Source organism: Sphaeramia orbicularis, chromosome 6 (assembly GCF_902148855.1).
Source record: "Sphaeramia orbicularis chromosome 6, fSphaOr1.1, whole genome shotgun sequence".
NCBI classification, from domain to species: Eukaryota; Metazoa; Chordata; class Actinopteri; order Kurtiformes; family Apogonidae; genus Sphaeramia; species Sphaeramia orbicularis.
In genome coordinates, this window is record NC_043962.1 from 8248354 (window position 1) to 8271862 (window position 23509).

The following is a 23509-nucleotide window of genomic DNA, read 5'->3' on the forward strand; positions in this document are numbered from 1 at the left end:
ATAAATGTAGAAATATAATAATGCATTTTCATTATGAGCCATGAATTCAGCTACAACAGATTCATGAGGATGGTGTTTTTTAGTCTCCATAGTAACAGCAAATAGAGTTTGAATGGTCCATAATTTCACCTCTACTATCAAGGATTCACTGTAAAAAAAAACAACAACAACAACAAAAAAAAAACAGGTGCAGTTTAGATTAGTTCACATTAATATGTGAACTGATCCAGGAGTAAATTTAACTCCAATAAGCTGATCTCAGACTCTTGATATAGTTTAGCATTAGATGACCTACGACCCCATGACCCCAACTCTGACCCTTCACACTCTATCAACTCTGCCCCAAATAATATCCAAATATGGTCACTTCCTGCTCCAAAACACCAATAAATCACACTAAACAACTAAATGTGTTGTAAAGGTTAAAGTGACTATTTAGTTTGACTTTTGGCCCCATGACTAGAAGCAGAACAAAAAGAAACATCTGACGAAAGTTGAATCAAACCTCATTATTGTTTGTTTTTGTTAAAATTGTTTTTATTTCATTCATTTGGACAGTTATTTAGTTCATTTTTTAAATTTTGTTGATTATTTTGTTCATTTTTTGTTTATTTTATTATTTTGTTCATTTTGTTGATTTTATTTATTATTTTGTTCATTTTGTTGATTTTTTTTTTTGTACACTGTAGAGTACCATCATGTGGTTAGTGTTAGGATAAACAAAGGTCAAATGACTTGGATACATTTTTTTGCCTCAAACTGTGACGTTCCGGACACAAACTGTTGATGAATGGAATCCACTTCAGTGAATATGTGTATATTATGATAAAGAAATAAGATACTGATGACATGTTTTATGTCCAAAACATCAGTAGTTTATTAAAATTTCAAGCATGAAAGGGTTAATTATCCATCTTTGTTTGTGGATGTGATTCTTAAACTGATAGATTAAGATGTAAAGTGTGTATTTGTAGTGAAATGTTGAGTCTAATCTGTGTGTTGCGTCCTTACCTTTAGGTTAGGTGTGTTTTACATGTCACTGTTAATGTTCGACCTGGTTTAGAGCTTGTGTGTGTGTGTGTGTGTGTGTGTGGGGGTGGGGGGGGGGGCGGGGCTCGGCTACATATACAGGTTGAAAGTGCACCTGGGTATTTACTGTGTGGTTGTGAGGCTGCAGCGTGGACGACATGGGGAAGGGCTTCTTCATCAGTAAAGCTGTCGGGGTGGTCCTCATCATCGTCGGAGCCGGAGCCCTGGCTACGATCATCGCTCTGTCTGTCGTTTATTCGCAGGAAAAGGCAAAAAATAATGAAGTGTCACCAACACATGCAACAACAACAACAACTTCAACAGGAACAACAGGAACAACAGGAACAACGACCGGTGGACCCACGACACCGCCGTCCAACGAGACCTGGGACAAGTACCGCCTCCCCACCACCCTGAAGCCGGACCACTACAACCTGACCCTGAGGCCTCATCTGAAGCCCGACCCTACCACCCAGATCTACCACTTCACAGGTAACGGCACCTGGAAACCAACATCTGGACCCTGAGCATCACCAGACCTTTACAGTCCTTTACAGACCCATAACGCACCATGGAAGTCTAATCCTTCCAAGCCTGGTCCACACATACTACATTTAACAACAGGTAGCACTGATCAGACTCCTGTTCTGCACCAAAAGAACATACACTGAATGTATAAAAGTCTAAACTTGGCCATTAATGGACATTTCTACTGGTTATTCGTGAAACCAGGGGTGTTACAATCATTTTTGTTCTTGTTCATTCAGTCCAATATGATCTAAAGTGGATCAGAACAGTAAAATAATGACAAATACAGGTTTTTAATGTATTTTTTAGACTGAAAAAAGTAAAATTACATTATAAAAATGTATGAAAATTTACAAACTATGTGAATAACATGAACAACCTGAAAAAAATAAGTGTAATTTTACCAATATTGATCAATTATCAACTCCACGTGTACATTATAACTTACAGATCACAGTGGATCTACAAATACACTAAACATTTAATAACAGGCAGAATAAAAGTACAATGACACTGATTTACACTGAGAAGTTTCAGGCTGTTCATATTTGTTCAGGTTATTCACATTAATAATCTGTAAATGTAAAAATTTAATATAATTTTACCTTATTTTAAAAATCCTCTTTAGAAAGGATCATCGTTTTCTTTTCAAAGTTAAGACAGGATGAATAAAATGATGGACAAAATGAACTAATTATGAACAAAATCAATAAAATAATTAATGAATTGGGAAAAAAATAAAGAAAATAATTAAAAAATGAACAAAATAATCAAAAAATGTAAAAATAAATAAATAAATATTTTTTATTTTTTTTTTATTAACAAAAATTAACAAAATAATCAAATAAAGGAACAAAATCGTTTAAAAAAAAAAGAACATACTCTACAAAATGAAAAAAATAATCAACAACTGTAGAAAAAATGTAATCAAAATGAACAAATTTTTTTTTAAATTACATTGTTTGGACAGTTTGTAAATGTAAACATTTTAATGTAATTTTACACTAACATAGAGAGATTTTTTTTCCCATTATTCATAGTTTATTCTGTTATTATTTTACTGGTTCTGATCCACTTTACATGTTATTGGTCTGAATGTGGATCTGGAACTAAAATGATTTTAACACCATGGATTATTAATATGTTCAGTGTAATTTTTGCATTTCACATATTCATCCCATGGGAGGGATTGGACTGTTTAAAGGCCGGTTTTGGCCCAGGGGCCGTATGTTGGACACCCCTGCTGTAAATGTCTGGTTCTGTGTTGTTTCAGGATCCTCCAGTGTGGAGTTTATATGTGAGAGTGAGACTGACCTGATCCTGATTCACTCCAATAAACTGATTTACTACAACCAAACCAACGGTCAGATGGCGTCGCTCAAGGCCGTCGACCCGGGACACAACGCCCCGTCCATCAAGTCCACGTTCCTCAAGACAGAAACCCAGTATCTGGTCATACAACTGGATGGGAACCTGATGGCGGGCCAGAGGTACCAACTCCACACCGAGTTTATTGGAGAACTGGCCGACGACCTGGGAGGGTTCTACAGAAGTGAATACAAGGAGAACGGAGAAACCAAGTATGAACATTTCTAATAAACCAACACTAACAACAGAAATGTACCTGTTTAACACTTAACCTTTTATAACACATTTATCACCATTTATTCGAATATTATCATCTGCATCTTCCATTATTCAGTATAAATCATGTACTTCTCTATATTTAATTCAAAGATCACATGGATGTTCATTAAAAATCAGATTAGACCAGATTAGATCAAATCATATTAGATTAAACCAGATTAGATTATATTAAACCAGATTAGATGAGATCAGATTAGATTAGATTAGACTCCACTAGATTAGATCAGATCAAATCAGATTAAACCAGATTAGATGAGATTAGATTAGATTAAACCAGATTAGAGTTAAATTTATTTCAAACAAAAGTAGAAACAAAATACAAAGGTGAAAGAAAGGTAAAGAGAAACCAAAAATTTAAATAAAACTTTCCAGAGTATCGAAGGCAAGAACAAAGGTAAGGAAAAGAAAAGAACACAATGTACAACTACCTCATTGTGGCTCCTCAGATTAGATTAGATTAGATTAGATCATATTAGACCAGATTAGATTAGATTAGATCGGATTAGATCAAATCAGATAAGATTAGACTAGCCTAGATTATATTATATTATATTATATTATATTATATTATATTATATTATATTATATTATATTATATTATATTATATTACCTTCATTGTCATTGTATAAAAAATACATCATAATTCTAAGCCCAGGGTAAAACAGATCACGTCTAACAATAATAGTGAAATGAAAGTGTCAAATAAATGCAAGAATAAAAAGAATAAAGCACATTACACCCATGTGTCCTCAGTCATGACCCTATTACACATTATTATAATTTGTAGTTCTTCTTATTTACAGGTTATTGTCTTATTATTTGACTGTTCTGACCCATCTGAGAGCCCATTGGCCTAAACTAAAACCATCGGGTAAAGCACCAACCATTACTTCACTATGATTCCTCAAACATCATCTGGTGCCATTTCTTTCAGGGTCGTTGCTACGACTCAGATGCAACCGACGGATGCCAGAAAGGCCTTCCCCTGTTTCGACGAACCCGCCATGAAAGCAGTTTTCTACATCACGCTGATCCACGACATTAACACGACTGCCCTGTCCAACGGCGAACAAGCCTCCCAAGGTTAGACGCAATTAAAGAGGAGAGGAGAAGACGTTTAACCTACATTTAACCTTCATTCAGTCATTTATCAACATTTATTCAAATATTATCCTCTGAATTTTAAATTTTTTCGGTGTAAATTCTGTATTTCCTATATTTAATTCACTGATCATGTAGATGTTCATAAAAGCTCAGAGTAAATTCAAAGGTTATTATATTAAAAGCAGAGAAAACTGAAGAAAAAGGGACTGTTTTTTAGCAAAATATCAACTGAAGATTAAAAAAAAGTGTATTTGACTTTATTTTGTTCATGGCACTTGTTATTTTTGTTTGTTTTTTTAATTCAATTTGTTCATTTTTATTCATTTTACTTGTTATTTCATTTGTTTTTCTACAGTTTGGTGCCTATGTTGTTATTTTTTCTTCAATTTTGTTCAGTTTGTGGCTTATTTTGTTGTTTTACTTTTAATTTCTGTTCATTTTATTTATCACATTGCCTGTTTTTCTTCATTTTATTACTTATTTTATTTATTTATTTATTTTTTACTTCATTTTAGTTACAGGTCATTTCAGATGAAGACTGAATTTCCACTAAAACTTATTTGTCATATTTCTGCAGAAAACATCGTCATTGATGGTGAAACCTTGCTGAAGACAGTTTTTAAACCGACGGAGAGAATGTCCACGTACCTGTTGGCCTTCATCGTCAGTGACTTTGGCTACATACAGAACTCAGTGGACGGAGTTTTGGTGAGTAACAACAAGAGTACGATGGCACTTTTTATGGAAGAGAAAACATATTGAAGTTCTAAAAAGTACAAGTTTTTTTTTTGTTCGTAAAAAGCACAAATTGAACAGAGAATTTAATCATAGGTTACAGTACTTTGTAAGGTAACTAGAGTTCATGAACCCTCTGGTGTCAGTGTCATAATAAACCCCGCCCACTACGGGTGTTAGAAAATATCGTTTCTGCAATATATCGCGATATTTCATTTCACAATACTGAATTGATATTAAAAGTACTGTATCGATATTTTTAGACATTTATTCAAATGCAGATATTGTGGAGGTTCATTTTTGTTTTTCTTTATTGTTTATATTTTATTTATTATTATTTAACACTCTTTTATTAAATAATGTTAGTTCCGTTGTTGGGATTGAACTAAAATAATGTTCTGACGTTAGTTCTAAACTAAAAGAATATCAACATTTGAACAGGATCTTAAACTGTAATGTCTGTAAAACATAATTAAAGTTTAAGAGGAACATTTTGTGATATAGCATTAGATCCTGTTGTGATCAAATAAAAATGTGTTTAGTATTTGTGCATATTTCTGGTGTAATTCAATTCTACTAGGAAATAATCATTTAAAAAAAAAAGAAACAAACAAAAAAAAAAAGCTTTTTTTAACAGTATCATGATATATCGTGATATATCGTATCGTGATCCTAGTAATGGGATTTGTATCGTATCACCAGATTCTTGCCAATACACAGCCCTACCGCCCACATCCACTCACAGCGTCATAATAAACCCCGCCCACAACCATTAACAGTGTTATAATAAACCCCACCCACAACCTCTACAAGTGTCATAATGAACCCCATCAGGTCATTTCAGATGTTTAATAAATGTTAACACATACACTTGTGTTGATAACAGTATAAATGTACAAACAAACTAATAACAGTTACCTGAGCTAATTAGCGGCTAGCACACAGACCATAGAATTCAATACAAATCAATGCTAACATCAGCTAATGCAGCTACATTCCTATGGTTCTTGAATGAATCTCCAGTAAACGTTATGACACAATCCCCTGATGTTTTTTTTTTTTTGTATAATTCCACTATATCGGAGCTGAAATTCGGGAGAAAAAGCAGGGGTTTTTTTACTAAATAAGAGCTGTGACTAAAGAAGAGTTGCCAAGCTAATGCTAGTTGTCAATGAAAGCCAATTATAGCAGCCACTCCCTTAATTATGAGTGACAGGTGAATTATGTCAAATTCAGCCTATGTACAGGAGTCATGGAGGAAATGGACTAAAGAGACCAGGATGTGCCTCAGAAATGGATAAATAGACGCTAACTTTTCACATTAATCACATACAACGGGCAAATATTTATGTTCTAAATGATGTGCGTGTACATGTATGCAGCATCTCATCTGAAAGTACACAGTGTTACTACAGATCTTATAACCATCCTAAACTGTCAGTAAAACCATCAGAGACCTGAATAAACCCAGGTTACAGTGGAGTTGAGTTCTATTGAACCATTTATCAAACTTTAAAAACAGCTCAGTCCAAGTAAAATAAAAGCCTAATGTTTGCTTTCAACCATGATTTGAGCAGAAAAACATCCAAAATTTCAGACTTCGGTTCCATTTTGTGTTTTCCATTTCATCACAAACCTTTACATAACGGATTCACTGCGGTTTAACCCTTTCATTCCCAGTGTTCATCTGTTCTACAGCTGTTCTCTTGTATAGTTGTGGATTTGGTTGTTTTAGTTCCGTATCAGCCAAACACAGTGGATGCTGATGCATCATCCTACACACTGACACCTATTGGACAGTTGTGGGAGTGCATTCTTTTTCTTTTTTTTTTTTTTACTCATAACCAAGATGGCCGACAGGAAGTTAGGAATGCTGAAAATCCCAGGAATATCTTGTAAATCCTTCTATATCAGGACACCCCTGAAGATAGAAAATATGGAAGCATCAAGTAACATCTAAAGATTAATATCATTGGTCAAAATTAAACAGATTTATTTGATATTGGAAGAAATGTACAATTAATCCCATGTCGACTAAATTGGACTCCATGCATCAGTGTCTGTATTTACACTGTAATTCATACCATATTGTAACTTTACTGTTCTGGATAAACCTGATTTCCACTAACAGGTTTTAGTGGAAATCAATGGACAATTGGCATTAGAGTGGAATTAACACTTAGCAATGTTTTTTTTTTTTTTAATATTATCTCCACTAGCAACATTGTACCCGTGGTGCCATTGTATGACAGCATGAGAGGCTAAAATCACCCAGAATACCTCACAACATTTAAATACGGACATAAAATTGTGCCTAGTAGATAGTCAGGTAATGTTTCTATTAATTTGGCGGGTTTGGCGGCAATCGGGCCTGTGAAGGCTGAGGAAAATCTGTACAAATGCCCTCCCGTGCTGCAACATGGATCGGACAAGGTGCATTATATAGTAGGATAAAGTGAGCAACAACTAGTATTAGAATATGTTAAAGTGTGAGAAAACATCAGATTATTAGCATTAAAAGTGTTTTATTTCATAGTTTTCACACAGTTCATCATTTTCTGACACTGGTTTGTTAAATACATATTTATTTACTTCCAGCTGAGTGGACATTTTAGTAACTCCATAAAAAAACAGGTTCACAAAAAAAGGGAAGAAAAATTAATTGCTTTGTCTTTTCAGTCCTAAAGAGGAATTTAAAAGAAAATACTCAAGAATAAAATCTTGACTAAGGTTCTGATAATTCATAAATGAAAGGGTAATAATAGGATACTTTTTAATGTCTGTCGTCTTGTTTTGTGCTTTAGGTTCGGATCTTTGCAAGGAAATCTGCTATTGATGCAGGACAAGGACAATACGCCCTGAACAAGACTGGACCCATCCTTAAGTTCTTTGAGCAGTATTATAATTCCAGCTACCCTCTGCCCAAGTCAGGTGAGACACACACACATTTACAGAAGATGTCCTGAGTCATGATTCTAACCATAAAACTGCCGTTTTTAGTGTGAACTCGACCACAGGTATACAGGTCGCTCATAAAAGCAGCTGTTTGAAGATCATATAAACCATCCTTTATTGTGTCCTTATCTGTTTTCATGACTGGACTTATCAGATCCATCCAGGTTTATGACAGAGCTTATGAAACACATGATAACACGTGACAACATTAACCCTTAACCCTTTATAGGACACTCATTGAAATACGCTGAAACTGAAATTGTCAACCTTAGTGTGTTATTGGACATCGTCTTCTACTGCCTCGTCGGTTGTCGTGACAACAGTTTCCCTTCTCTCACAATAAAACGTCCAAGCAGCATTTGGTAAAAAGTAAACGAATGCAATGAAACAACTGTTACAAGGTCATATACTGACAAAAATCACTGTATAGTTTTATATAAACCACATGCTTCTGGACCTCACTGAGGCACAGGATTGGACCCATATTCGATGTTTGCGGAAATTACCAAAAATAGTCACATGCCCAATTAACCCATAAGAACCCAGTGTGACTTTTGTGGCAGTTCTCAAATGAATTTTCTGTCTATTTAACCTTTCCTAAGTGATTTGTTACCATTTATTATAATATTATCCTCTGAATTTTGCATTTTCTCCTGTTAAAATCATGTATTTCCTATATTTAATTAACTGATCATGAAGATGTTCATAAAAGCTCAGAGTAAAGTCGAAGGTTATTGTATGAAAACATAAAAAAGGTGACTTTTTCAGGAAAATCTATCATTAACTGATCATAAACCCAGTGTGTCCATCCACTGTCATTGATCCAACTCCATGGGTTTTACTGGTAAATCAATGTTGCAGAAGATGATAGTGTTTCCATGGTTACTACAGAGCCTCTGAACATCCAAATGGGTCATATCGGATGACCATGAAAAGACGACAAACTGTATTTTACACCAATTATTTACATGTATTGATTGAATTAGTGGATGAACAGACAAACAGTTTAGATCAGTAGATGGTTCTGGTTAAAGGTGGATGTTTGGGTCTTTAAGGGTTAATGCTCTGGGTCATTCCTTCTGCTAGAACATCATCATATCTTCATATGCCAAGAATGAGATGTTTTCGTGCTATTATTCGAGTCTGTTTGGTATAAATATGCTGATGACGTGCTCCTTCATGCAGATCAGATCGCTCTACCGGACTTTAATGCCGGAGCCATGGAGAACTGGGGTCTGATCACCTACAGAGAAACCGCTTTACTGTACGATGAAGAGTACTCGTCCAACTCCAACAAGGAGAGGATCGCCACCATCATCGCACATGAACTGGCTCACATGGTAAGTTCTACACCACACCCACCATATCAACCACACCCCCTACAGTATAGATACTACAGTCAGTATAGGGTTAGTACATAGTTAATATAAACCACACCCCCTACAGTATAGATACTAGTCTACAGTCGGTATAGGGTTAGTTATATAGACAATATAAACCACACCCCCACCATATAAACCACACCCCCTACAGTATAGATACTAGTCTACAGTTAGTATTGGGTTAGTTATATAGTCAATATAAATCGCATCCCCACCATATAAACCACACCCCCTACAGTACAGATAACTAGTCTACAGTCAGTATAGGATTAGTATATAGTCAATATAAACCACACCCACACTATATAAACCACACCCCCTACAGTACAAATACTAGTCTACAGTCAGTATAGGGTTAGTATATAGTCAATATAAAACACCCCCCCACTATATAAACCACACCCCCTACAGTCAGTCTAAGGTTAGTATATAATCAATATAAACCACACCCCCTACAGTCACTCTAGGGTTAGTATATAGTCAATATAAACCACACCCCCACCATACAAACCATACCCCCTACAGTATAGATACTAGTCTACAGTCGGTATAGGGTTAGTATATAGTCAATATAAACCACACCCCCTAAAGTCGGTATAGGGTTGGTATATCGTCAATATAAACCACACCCCCACCATATAAACCACACCCCCTACAGTCAGTATAGGGTTAGTATATAGTCAATATAAACCACACCCCCTAAAGTCGGTATAGGGTTGGTATATCATCAATATAAACCACACCCCCTACAGTCAGTATAGGGTTAGTACATAGTTAATATGAACCACACCCCTACCATATAAACCACACCCCCTACAGTCAGTATAGGGTTAGTAAATAGTTAATATGAACCACACCCCTACCATATAAACCACACCCCCTACAGTCAGTATAGGGTTAGTAAAGAGTTAATATGAACCACACCCCTACCATATAAACCACACCCCCTACAGTCAGTATAGGGTTAGTATATAGTTAATATAAACCACACCCCCACCATATAAACCACACCCCCTACAGTCAGTATAGGGTTAGTATATAGTCAATACAAACCAGCCCTCTGATGGTCTCAGTAGATGTTCAGTGGTGGTTGTTTGTGGTCTGTGTTCAGTGGTTCGGGAACCTGGTGACCCTGAGGTGGTGGAACGACCTGTGGCTGAATGAAGGCTTTGCGTCCTACGTTGAATACCTGGGAGCCGATAATGCAGAACCCGAATGGAAGCTGGTAAGAACTTCATGCACCTGAGTCTGTCCATGAGGGTTAATACAACGGTGGCCCGCGGAGTCATGACCTCTGTGTGTTTGATGTTCTGATAGAAAGACCTGATTGTCCTGAACGACGTCCACCGGGTGTTCGCCATCGACGCCCTCACCTCCTCCCACCCCCTGTCCTCCAGAGAAGAAGACATCCAGAGACCAGAGCAGATCAGTGAACTGTTCGATGCCATTTCATACAGCAAGGTCAGCCTCCTCATCGTTATCATCATCCTCATCTTCATCTTCATCCTCATACATTCTGATTGTCTAATATAATATCATATTCAAGTCCGTTTAACATCTGTGTTTTTTTTATCTTCAGGGAGCGTCTGTTCTGAGGATGTTGTCTGATTTCCTGACAGAAGAAGTCTTCCAACATGGACTCCAGGTAACAATCTTAGAAATTACATTTAACCCTTTCATGCCTTCTATAATTAAAGGTACATTATTTACAGTAATGACTTTAACTTTTAATTGGATTTTCATTGAACAATAAACAGTAAAAATAACAATTATAAGCAGATTAAGAAAAACAAGTACAATAAATAAAGTCTTATCTTATCCTCATATACTTCTTCAAATATATATTTCAATCCAAAATATGTGGTTAGAGAGAAATTCTGTAATAACTGACAGTTTAGGGAATAGTTTGTTGAGTATAATCCTTATGGTTTTGGTCATTTTGTCTCATAATATAATCACTGATTCATGACATTCACCACAGTGGACACACTTTATGGATGTGTTTATTATTAAGAAATCTTATTTTAAAAAATCATGAAAAAATGAGCAAATTTGAATTCTGACCCTAGAACAAATTGTGAAAAATAATAAGACCTTTAATAACATAAAGTGTCAAGTGTTCATAATTTGCTCACCTGGATAGCGGAAGGTTAAATTTACATCTTTATTTCCTGCAGACCTACCTGAAAACATTTCAGTTCCAAAATGCCGTCTACACAGACTTATGGCATCATCTGCAAATGGTAAGAACTTCAGTTCCTATTTGTTATTTATTTTTTTTCCCTTTATTTCCTCTTTCATTCATTTCATTTATTTCCGTTTTCATGGATCTGTGGAGCTCCTTCACCTACTAACACACTCCACCTTCTACTGTTTCCACAGGCTGTTGATTTAACTGAATCAAAGCTGAACGTCAGTAAAATCATGAACACGTGGGTTCTGCAGATGGGATACCCGGTGGTGACCATTAACACAGCCACTGGTGTCGTTTCCCAGAAGCACTTCCTCCTGGATCCAGACTCTGAAGTTACTGTTAAATCTGAATTCAAGTACGTTTACCTGTTGAAAGTCTCCTTTTTTATTCCTACTGTTATTATGCACAGTTTGCTTTGACATAAACATTTACAGTAGGAGTGTTAAACATACGGCCCGTGGCCCAAAAACGGTCCACGAGATGGATTTGTCAACATCAGCAGCATCAAACTCATTTTAATTCAGGTTCCATTAACAGAACAATATGATCTGAAGTGAATCAGACCAGTAAAATACACTAATGTCCATAAAGTTGGAATAATTCTAGTTTCAGACACATTCATCTTTTTATTCCTATTTAATCAGGTTAATTATCACACACTGGGTCCCAGTTACACTTTATGGTCGCAATCAATTCATGACAAGAGGGGAAAGTATTTTATTCCAACTTTATGAGCGACGCTGTTGTAGAATAATAACCTATAAATAATGACAACAGTATATGGTCTGATGTGAAAAAAAGTAAAATTACATGAAAATGTTTACATTTACAAAATATCCTTTCACAAAAAATATGAATACCCTGAACAAATATGAACAACTTCGTATAATTTAACCAATATCCTACGTGTTGTTAAATGTTTTGTATATTTGTAGATCCTCTGTGATCTGTAAGTTATAATATACATGTGGAAATAATAAACTGAGACAGAATATTGTTAAAATTACACTTATTTTTCAGGTTTTTCATATTTGTTCAGATCATTCACATTTTATTGTGAAAGGATAGTTTGTAAATGTAAATATTTTAGTGTGATTTTATTTCTTTACTCTAAAACAAAGTAAAAAATTTGCATTTGTCATTATTCGTATGTTGTGTTATATTATTTTACTGGTTCTAATCCACTTTAGATCATACTGATCTGAATGTGGAACTGAGACTAAAATGACTTTGACACCGTTGATGTTCACAGATTCATTCCGTGGACCAGATTGGACCCTTGGCCAGCCGGTTTTGGTCCACGGGCCGAATGTTTGACACCCCTGAACTACAGATTAAAAGTCAGATTAATACGTGTTCTGCTCCTATTATAGTTATGAGTGGATTGTTCCAATCAAGTGGATGAAGACAGGAGCCGTTCAGAATCAACTGTGGCTGGAGGCCAAATCAGGTAGGTCATATGGAGGAGGTCCAATCAGAAACAACCTACGATCAATGAAGCAGCACAAATCACAAACTGCAAATATGACTAATTAGACGTACTAGTGACAGGAAGTAGATACTTTTACCCTACTTCTATTATCATCGGTCAGTTACAGCAAAGATTAAATGTTTAATCCTTTGGTATCCACACATAGAGGTCCTTCTAACACCTAAAGCACATAATATGCACAGTGCACTATTAATAAAATAATCAAAATGTTTTTCATACAGTTTGTTTATAACTTTTTAACGTTTTTTATATTTCATCAACTTGAGCAATAAACAAAAACTCCAAATACTCAATAACTGCCATATTTTAACCATTTAAATGCCAAGTTTGTAAATGTAAACAAACCATATTTTTTGATGCAAAAACCCACAAAAACTATTATTCAGTATACTAGATAAAAGTTAGATTAGTTTTTTTTTTCCCTGTCATATGTCAATGATCAACAACAACATTGGTTAATATACACTATGATTTTTTGTGCTACATCAAACATGCAATGCTAAAATGTGTCAGTGTGCATTTTGTACTCACTTGGTAGAAGGGTGTTAGTGTAGGAATTTAACAGTGTTTAAAATGTGATGATTTTAGTGGATAGATCAGAATTTAAAAAATCCTGCAAAAATGAACAATTTTTTAATTGTAACTCAATAAAGATTACAAATACACAATAAATATTTTTATAACATGAAGTGCAAAGTGTGCATAATATGCTCACTTGGATACCAGAAGATTAAAGGTGTTAAAATAAGCTAAGATAAGATAAACTAAGCTAAGATAAGATAAGAAAACCTTTATTTGTCGCACAATAGAGACATTGCAGCATTACAAGAGCAGAGTACAAGAGCAGCCATAGAAAAGAGTTACAAGATCAAAAATATTTAAGGAGAGTAAAAAATATAAGAAATATAAAAATAAACGTAAACAGAGTGTGCAGCTACCTATCTTGAACTCGATGACAAAAGCTGGAATAATAATCTCTTATGTACAGTGAGTGATTAGCAGTAAGTGTCTAGATGTTGTCCCCTAGTTTATTATTATTTAAGGCAATAATTTTGTTGAATTAAGGTGAAAAACAGACACACCTTCATTGAACTAAACTAAACACGGCATCCGTTGGTTGACGACAGGAAAATGAAAACATCAAAATGAACAACTTTTGAATTCTGACCCAATAAAAATTACAAAAAAATAATCTGACCTTTTATAACATGAAATGCAAAGTGTGCATAATACGCTCACCTGGATACTGGAAGGATAAATGACGAAGATTAAATGTTGAACAGTTTACTTTTGGCAGTTGTTAAGGCTAACTGTGGTTTCTCCGTCTTTAGTCACCATTGAGGAAATGAAAGCGTCCGGAGATGCCTGGGTGTTGGCCAACCACCTGGTGGCCGGTTACTACAGAGTCAACTACGACGATGGCAACTGGAACAAACTCTTAAACATTCTCAACACCAATCGTTTAGTAAGACACTGGCTTTTTTTTTTTTTTTACATATACATGTAATAACTTCACGAAACTTTGAACAAAAAAAGTGACCCAGAGCATTGGAAATGGACCCACACATATAACGACAAAAATGTGCAGACTGGTCTCTAAAGATGTGCGATGAGTTCAGTTAACTCATGCACGGATTTTGTAAAAATTGCAACAAAAAAAATTATCTGAATTTGTCTCTCTGAAATGAATAAGGCCATTTTCAAATAGCTAGCATTCCAAAAAAAAAAAGTAAAACTAGCTACCATTCCCACAGGATTTAATCTAAAATTACACCAAAAATACAAAAAAAATGTGGCCGAGCAAAAGAATAAGTGTGACATTTGTTACCGACATCATGCATGGTTTTTGGAGAGACTGTTTTGTGTTTTTTGGAAACTCTACAAACGACTCTTCATAACTCTCACATTTCTGGGAATTCAGTAACATATTAAATTAAACATGAAATTGTCAGAAAAACTCTTTTCTTTCAACGACTAATTTATATGTTAATCTTAAAACTTTTCGTTTTCGATCTACAGGCCTCTAAGTGCAACAGAGTGACGATTTTACAGACTGATCTCATGAAATCGCATTGTATGTCACGCCACTTCTCAGGGCATTTGGCGTGCTATATGTACACATTTTCATCCTTTTGCGTGTTATTCAGTGCCATTTCATCGCCTGTCAATGTATGCCAAGATCTCCAGTTTACATATCCGTAAGCGCTAACCCTAACCCCTACCTGCTAATCACGTGGTATTTGACGAGGCATGAACATACACGCAGAAAGCTTATACTGCGTATGGATAACACGCCACTTTTAATAGGCGTGTTATCTGTACATGTCTATACAATTCATGGTATCACGTTGGATTTTCTTCTCATTCACTCCCATGTTAATTTTGGTCACTTCTAAATTCACATCTTTTCAAAGTCGTTACATTGACCTTTTAAAAAATTTTCATCCAGTTTATAAATTCTGCGGTTAATCTTGTGTGATTTGTAAACAGTGTCAATAATTCAGCTGATCCATATTTTTTCTCTTTCTTGTTGTGCTGTCGCAGTCATAGCAAACATTTTTTTTGTAATAAATAATCTGTACATAAAATGCAATGTAGAACAATATAACTTCCGTCAAATATACATAGTACTTTATGTATAAACAGTCCTTTTTGGTACTATTTTTTGCATTTACATCGTATTTAGACACAAGTCGACACTAGAGCTGCAACCGATTAATCGACTCAAAGTGATCCAAAAAAATCATTCAACCACAACTCTCCTGAATCAAAGCTTTGTTTCCTTCATTTCTCTGCTGTTAAACATTGGTTCCACTGTTGTGTTTCCCACGGACACTTATTGTGACGCACAAAGAAGCTTCAATTCAGGAAAACTGCAATAGAATATCTCCCTTCAATCAATTCGAGTCGATTAATCAAATCGGGACTTTTTGCATTGACTTCAAGCACCTAGTCGATTAATCGGTTGCAGCTCTAGTCGACACATCCTGGTCTAAATTGTCATTGACCGTATGACTGTTGTTTTTTAAAGCTCATCCCAGAGATCAACAGAGCTCAGCTGATCGACGACGCCTTCAACCTGGCCAGGTAAACCCACCTCCGAAAAACTCCAACAGATAAATAACTGTACGTCAACACGCTGACGTTTGTACCTCGTAACCCCGCAGAGCCAAGATAGTCCGTACAGAACTGGCCCTGGAAACCACCAAATACCTGAGAATGGAGACCGACTTCATGCCCTGGGAGTCGGCGCTGGACAACCTGGACTTCTTCTACCTGATGTTTGACCGTAGTGAAGTTTACGGATACATGCAGGTGAGGTTCATCCTACCAGTCACATCCATTTAACCCACAAAGACCCAAACATCCACCTCCCACCAAAACCATCTACTGATCTAAACTGTTTAATACCTGCTGATGCATTAATCCTATCAATACATGTACATAATTGGTGTAATCTTTTCATGGTCATCAGTTATGACCCATTTGGATGTTCAGATGCTCCCTAGTTACCGTGGAAACACCATCATCTTCTACAACATTGATTCAGTAATTGGATCAATGACAGTGGATGGACACAGTCGTTTTTATCTTCAGTTATTGATATCTTTGCTGAATAACCCTCAACCTTACTCTGAGCTTTTATGGACATCTACATCATCAATAATTTAAATGTAGGAAAACACCTGATTTTCACTGAAAAAAATGCAAAATAAAGGAGATAATATTACAATAAATGGTGATACATCAATTGAGAAAGGTTAAATATACAGAAAAATTCATTTGGGAACTGACACAAAAGTCCCACTGGGTCTTTATGGGTTAAAAAAAAAAACCAAAACACAGCACAATCACTGTCACCACTGGGATTGACTCGGTTCTGTCTTCAACATTTACAGGATTATCTGAGGAATCAGGTCACCCCATTGTTTAACTATTATAAGACCATAACAGAGAACTGGAGTAAAGTCCCAACAGGACACCTGGACCAGTGAGTACATAATAATAATAATAATAATAATTGTTATTATTATTACAGCCAAACATCCACACTAAAAACATACATATGCATACATTTTGCTTGTTTTGTTGAGTATTTTGTTTTATTTTGTATTTTCTTTGTTTTTTGTTAATTTTTGGTTCAGTTTGTTGGTTATTTTTTTCAATTTGTTGATTATTTAGGCCATTTTTGTCCATTTTGGTAATTACTTTTTGTTTATTTGGTTGTTGATTTATTGGGGAGAAGGTGTTCGGTTTGTTGATGTTTTTGTTAGGTTTACTGATTATTTTATTAATTTTTGTTAATTTTGTTATTTTGCTCATTTTCAATCTTTTTTCAAATCATTTTGTTCATTTTCATTCTTTTTTCATTATTAAATTTATCATTAGCCTTAATTTACCCAGAAAAAAAAGAAGAAAGAAAGTTCACATTTTTTAAGAAACAAATTGTAGCCAATGGCGATAAAGTGTGTAATTTTATGAGTACAGTATTTTATAACAGAAGTGAACATATCACTAACATCAGGTAAAGTAATAAACCTGGTTTAAAAAGCAAGTTTATCAGAAGTTTATGTTTAGAGTATTGCATTTATTCCAGCTGATTTTGACAAACTGTCTTCCACTTATTTTATTAATGATTTTTTCCCATAATAATCCCACTTTATTCTCATTATTTTATTACTTTGCTTGAAATATTACTTTATTTTTATAATATCATGATTTTTTTTTTTTTTAATATTGGGACTAATTGCTGAAATGTCAGATTATTGTTAGAAATGAGAAACCAGATCCTGGTTCTTGAAGTAATCTGGTTGCATCTTCATCATCCTTCCTCCTCTTCCTCAGGTACAACCAGGTCAATGCGATCACCCTGGCCTGTAAGACCGGCCACCCAGAATGCATCACTCTGGCCACCACATGGTTCAAAGACTGGATGACAACTGAACAAAACAAGTACGTGGTCGCGTCTACGACCGGCGGCTTTGTTTAAAGGACTCCTTACTGAAACGTGTGGTTTTTCTGCAGGATTCACCCCAACCTGCGCTCCACCGTGTACTGCAATGCCATCGCAGCAGGGGGCGCCGACGAGTGGGAGTTCGCCTGGAAAAAGTTTCAGAACGCCACCATCGCCATCGAAGCTGATAAACTACGATACGCGCTGTCGTGTACAAAACAACCATGGCTCCTTAACAGGTTGGATGGAAAAAACACCAAAAAATACACAAAATCACCAAAAAACACACAAAAAATACACAAAAAACACCAAAAAAGATATGCAAAAAATACATAAAAAACACCAAAAAAATACACAAGAAACATCAAAAAATACAAAAAAAAACCCACCAAAAAAATACACAGAAAATACAAAAAAAAAAAAAAAAAAAAAACCACAAAAAACACTAAACAATACACAAAAAACCCCACCAAAGATACACCATACACCATAGTATTTTAGTGTATTCCTTGTGTATCCTAGCCTATTTTTTTTAATATATTAGTGCATTTTAGTGTATTTTATACTGTATTTTAGTGCATTTTTGCATATTGTGGCATATTATCTTGTTTATTTTAGTGTATTTTTTCAGTATTGTAATGTCTTTTTTAGGCATTTTAGTGAATCTTGGTTTATTTAGCATATTTGTGTTTATTTTAGTGCATTCTACTATTTTTTGCGTATTTCAGTAGCCACTTTTTTTGTATCTTAATAGATTTTTGTGTATTCTAGCATTTTTGTATATTTTAGTGTATTTTTTCAGTTTTTGTGTATTTTTTGTATATTCTAGCATATTTTTGTATATTTTAGTTTAGGGAATTTTGGTGGATTTAGCAAATTTATGTGTATTTTAGTGCATTTTAATGTATTTTTGTGTAATGTGCCATATTTTCTTGTATATTTTAGTATATTTTTTCCACATTTTAATGTATTTTTTAACCTTCTGATGAATTTTGTTGTATTTAGTGTATTTGTATGTATTTTAATATATTCTGCTATATTTTATGTGTATTTTAGTGTTTTGTTTGGTTTTTTTTTTTACATCATTTTAATGTGCTTTTGTGTATTCTAGAATATTTTTTGTATATTTTAATTTTTGTTGTATTTTTTGTGCACATTGGTTTATCAAAATCTAAATTTAGACAAAATAAGAACGAAATCACTAAATCAGAGATGACACATGTTCTATTCATAGTATGTGTTGTGTTTGACACATTTTTCTGTCATTTTCTTCCTATACAAATACTATAACTGTCTGGTTTCTTAATTCTTAGATAATATACAGAAGGATCCTGTAGGTTTAATGGATCAAAACTGGACACAGTTTAATGACTTCAGACTGATTCTAAATGGAATAAATCACAAATGCATGATGGGAATTAAAATGTATGTCCACCTGTGTACAACAAACATGTACTAATACACACTGGACCATGTTTCCAGGTACCTGGAGTACACACTGGAGCCAAAGCTGGTGCGGAAGCAGGACGCCACCTCCACCATTGTCTACATCGCCGGTAACGTGGTGGGTCAACCTCTGGCCTGGGACTTTGTCAGGGCTCGATGGGAGTATATTTTCAACCAGTGAGTATGAAACCATTCCATTTACTGACCTCAGACACACTTTTGAACCCACGGATGTCAAAGTCATGTTAGTTCAGGTTCCACATTCAGACCAGTATGATCTAAAGTGGATCAGAACCAGTAAAATAATAGCAGAATAAACTATAACTGAGCTCAACCCTAAACGTTTCTCTGTGTTTTAGGTGAAAAAAGAAAAATTACATAAAAATGTTTACATCTACAAACGAAAAATTAGAACAATATTATGTCTCAATTTATCTTTTACACATGTACATTAAAACTTAGTCATTTTTGAACAATTTGAAAAAAAAAAAACAAATATAAACAAAATAAATAATAACAAGAACAAAACTTGTACAAAAATTAGCAAAAAATTTGAGACACATGAACAAAATGATGTTGAAATTGTCCTTATTTCTCTGAAGACATTTCATGTTGTTCATATTTGTTCAGTTTATTCACATTTTTTGTTAAAGCATTGTTTGTAAATGTAAACATTATCATATAACTGTCCTTTTTGCACTAAAACATAGAGAAACATTTATAATTGTCAGTATTTATGGTTTATTATTATATTATTTTACTTTAGAACATATTGGTCTGTATGTGGAACCTGAACCAAAATGATTTTAACATCCTTTATTGTTAATATCTTCAGTGTCATTTTTTCATCCCGTGGACTGTATTGGACCCTTTAGTGTCCGGTTTTGGTCCACCGGTCATATGTTTGACACCCCTGGTCTAGACTGGAGTATTTAGTACCTGGTCCTATTCTACAGTTGTCCACCAGGGGGAGCTGTTTGCCTGTATAATTCCCCTTGTGTGAACACATGTATCACACATGTATAACACACACCCTTTGGTAAAACCGTTACATAATCAGACATAAACAACTGTAACATCATCAGTAACATCAGACTGTTTATGGTCTGAGGTTGCATGTGGTCATTTTATCAGCAGAACAGAATAATCATGACCTTTGGCCCAGACGTAGACCATCAGATACTGACTTTAGTTAAATGAAGGTGTTACTGTTTTTCACCGTAATTCAATGAAATTATTGCCTTAAATAATAATAATAATAATAATAATAATAATAATAATAATAATAATAATAATAATAATAATAATAATAATAATAATAATAAACTAGGGCGATATCCAGATGACATGGTCTGTGTCTTGAATTCTTAAAATCTAACACCTTGAACCGCCCAGAATCCATGTGAGCATATTATGCAGATTTTACATTTAATGTTATAAAAGGTCATATTATTTTTTACAATGTGTTTTAGGTCAGAATTCAAAAGTTGTTCATTTTTGTATGATTTTTTACATTTCTGACCCATCCACTAAAATCTTCACATTGTAAACAATGTTAAATTCCTACACTAACATCCTTCCAACAAGTGAGTACAAAATACACACTGACACATTTAGTATTTAACATTTGACCTAGAACAAATAATAATGTATATTAACCACTGCTGGTGTTAATCACTGGCATATGACAGGATGAAAAAATAAGAGAAAAAAAAAAACATTTTTTGTGTTTTTTTACATAAAATATATGGTTTGTTTACATTACAAACATGGCATTTAAAGGGTTAAAATATGACAGTTATTGAGTATTTGGTATTTTTGTTGATGGCTCAAGTTGATGGAATACGAAAAAATGTGAAAAACTGCATGAAAAACATTCTTACATTTTTATGACACTGTGCATATTATGGGCTGTAGGTGATTAAAGGACCTCTGATACTAAAGGGTTAATATACTTAGTTTAAGTCTTTATGTGGATCATGTTGATCCTTCTGATCGCCTTCATTTTGTTCAAATTTGACGTAAACAAACAGCTGATGTTTTTTTGTTTTCCTCCAGATACGGTGGTGGATCCTTCTCCTTTTCCAACCTCATTAACGGAGTCACTAAACGTTTCTCTACTGAGTTTGAGCTTCAACAGGTTAGAAACGACTTCACTTAAACGCTTTAGTTTCCTCTAGTTTACTAGTGCAAATTTTTGCCTGAAACAACACAAATAAACTAAACGTTTGTTGATGTTTTTGTTTGATTTGTAAATTATTTTGTACATTTTTGCTCATTATTTGTTCATTTTTAGTTCAGTTTGCTGATATTTTTTTCAATCTGTAGATAATTTTGTTCATTTTTTGATTAGTTTTTTCATTTTTGTTCTTTTCGTTGATTATTTTCATTATTTTAAAAACCATTAACCTTTATTTAACCAGGAATGAACTACAACATAAACCTATGAGATGATCTCCTTCATCCAACTGCAGCTAATTTAACTTTTGTCCTTTTTTTTCCCTGTTTTTTTGCGACAGTTGGAGCAGTTCAAGAAGGACAATGCTGACGTGGGCTTCGGTTCTGGGACCCTGGCCTTGGATCAGTCCATGGAAAGAACCCGCAGTAACATTAAATGGTTGGCGGAGAACCAGGAGAATGTTCTAACGTGGTTTAAGACGGAGGCGGAACGTTGACGACACTTCTTTGATTTCATGTGATTTAAATGTTCATTCTTTTAACTAAAATATTTTTTATTCCGAGGACGAAGAGATTTGACTGAAGTTCACGTCATCTACACTTTACGACACATAATATTTGTATGTTTGACAGATTTAATCCTCGACTGAATCAGATGAATCGTTTTTGCGCAAAGTCACTGGTAAACTATTAAAATAATGAATTCTAACACATTAAGTACTTACACAGACTTTGGTATATTTAGTGCGAGTTTCGCTTTTGTTACTGTTAAACATCTTTAATTTCCACATATTTCTTGTCTCGACACATAATTGATGGTGTTATTTAACCCTCCAGTGTCCAGTCCAGAAACCTGACATTAACCACCTACAGCCCATAATATGCACAATTCTGTAATAATGTAAAAAAAAAATTTCATGCAGTTTGTTTTTAACTTTTTCACATTTGTTTTGTATTCCATCAACTTGACCATAAACAAAAATACCAAATACTCAATAACTGTCAAATTTTTAACCCTTTAAATGCCATGTTTGTAAAGTAAACAAACCTTTTTTTATATATATATATTTTACATAAAAATTGGATTTGGTTTTTTTTTGTTTGTTTTTTTTGCTTTTTTTTCATCCTGGCATATGTCAATGATTAACACCAACATTGGTTAATAAATATTATTATTTTTTGTGCTGGGTCAAATGTTAAATGCTAAAATGTGTCAGTGTGCATTTTTTACTCAGTTGGTAGACGGGTGAATTTAACGTTGTTTATAATGTGATGATTTTGAGTGGATGGGTCAGAATTTTTAAAAAAAATCTGGCAAAAATGAACATCTTTTGAATTCTGACCTAAAACAAATTGTGTAAAATAATGACCTTTAATAACATGAAGTGTAAAGTGTGCATATTATGCTCACCTGGATACCGGAGGGTTAGAGGTTTTTATTTATTGTTGCCAGATGCTGCTGGGTTTAAATTCCAGGTTTTATTTGGACAAACTCTGCCTGAAAATACAACTAATACTCACATATATTAAAGTACAACGTTAACTGACACAAGATATTATTAAAACTACAGCGTTTTTATTTCCCCCTTTTACGGACCATAAATATATCAGACTGACAATGTGAATATTTGTAGATAAACAAATGTAATAATATTCTCTGTTCTAAAAAATGACAATAAATCCATTTGTAAGAATTTCACTGTTGTGTTTGTGTGACTGTGCAGTATTTCGGACCATTTTAGAGTTTTTTTTTCTGTTATTAACAAACGTTTGATTCATAGTTGTCGGAAAAATCATGTTTATGTTTCCAACAAAATATGTTGGTTTATTATTAATTTTTGTTCACTTTATTCATTACTTTGGT

The 23509-nt window shown here is 34.3% G+C and overlaps 1 protein-coding gene across 1 annotated transcript; it reads left to right on the top strand.

Moving 5' to 3' along the window:
* The first annotated feature begins 1187 nt into the window (after positions 1–1187).
* On the top strand, positions 1188–22142 carry LOC115420733 (aminopeptidase Ey-like). The gene is made up of 21 exons (XM_030136214.1): positions 1188–1521; positions 2831–3137; positions 4140–4288; positions 4887–5017; positions 7849–7975; positions 9185–9339; positions 10493–10606; positions 10699–10842; positions 10961–11026; positions 11559–11624; positions 11764–11930; positions 12949–13025; positions 14399–14532; positions 16099–16154; positions 16235–16382; positions 16967–17058; positions 17913–18020; positions 18093–18260; positions 19504–19644; positions 21526–21607; positions 21987–22142. The coding sequence occupies exons 1-21, from the start codon at positions 1188–1190 to the stop codon at positions 22140–22142; spliced, it is 2922 nt and encodes a 973-aa protein (XP_029992074.1).
* Positions 22143–23509: the final 1367 nt, after the last annotated feature.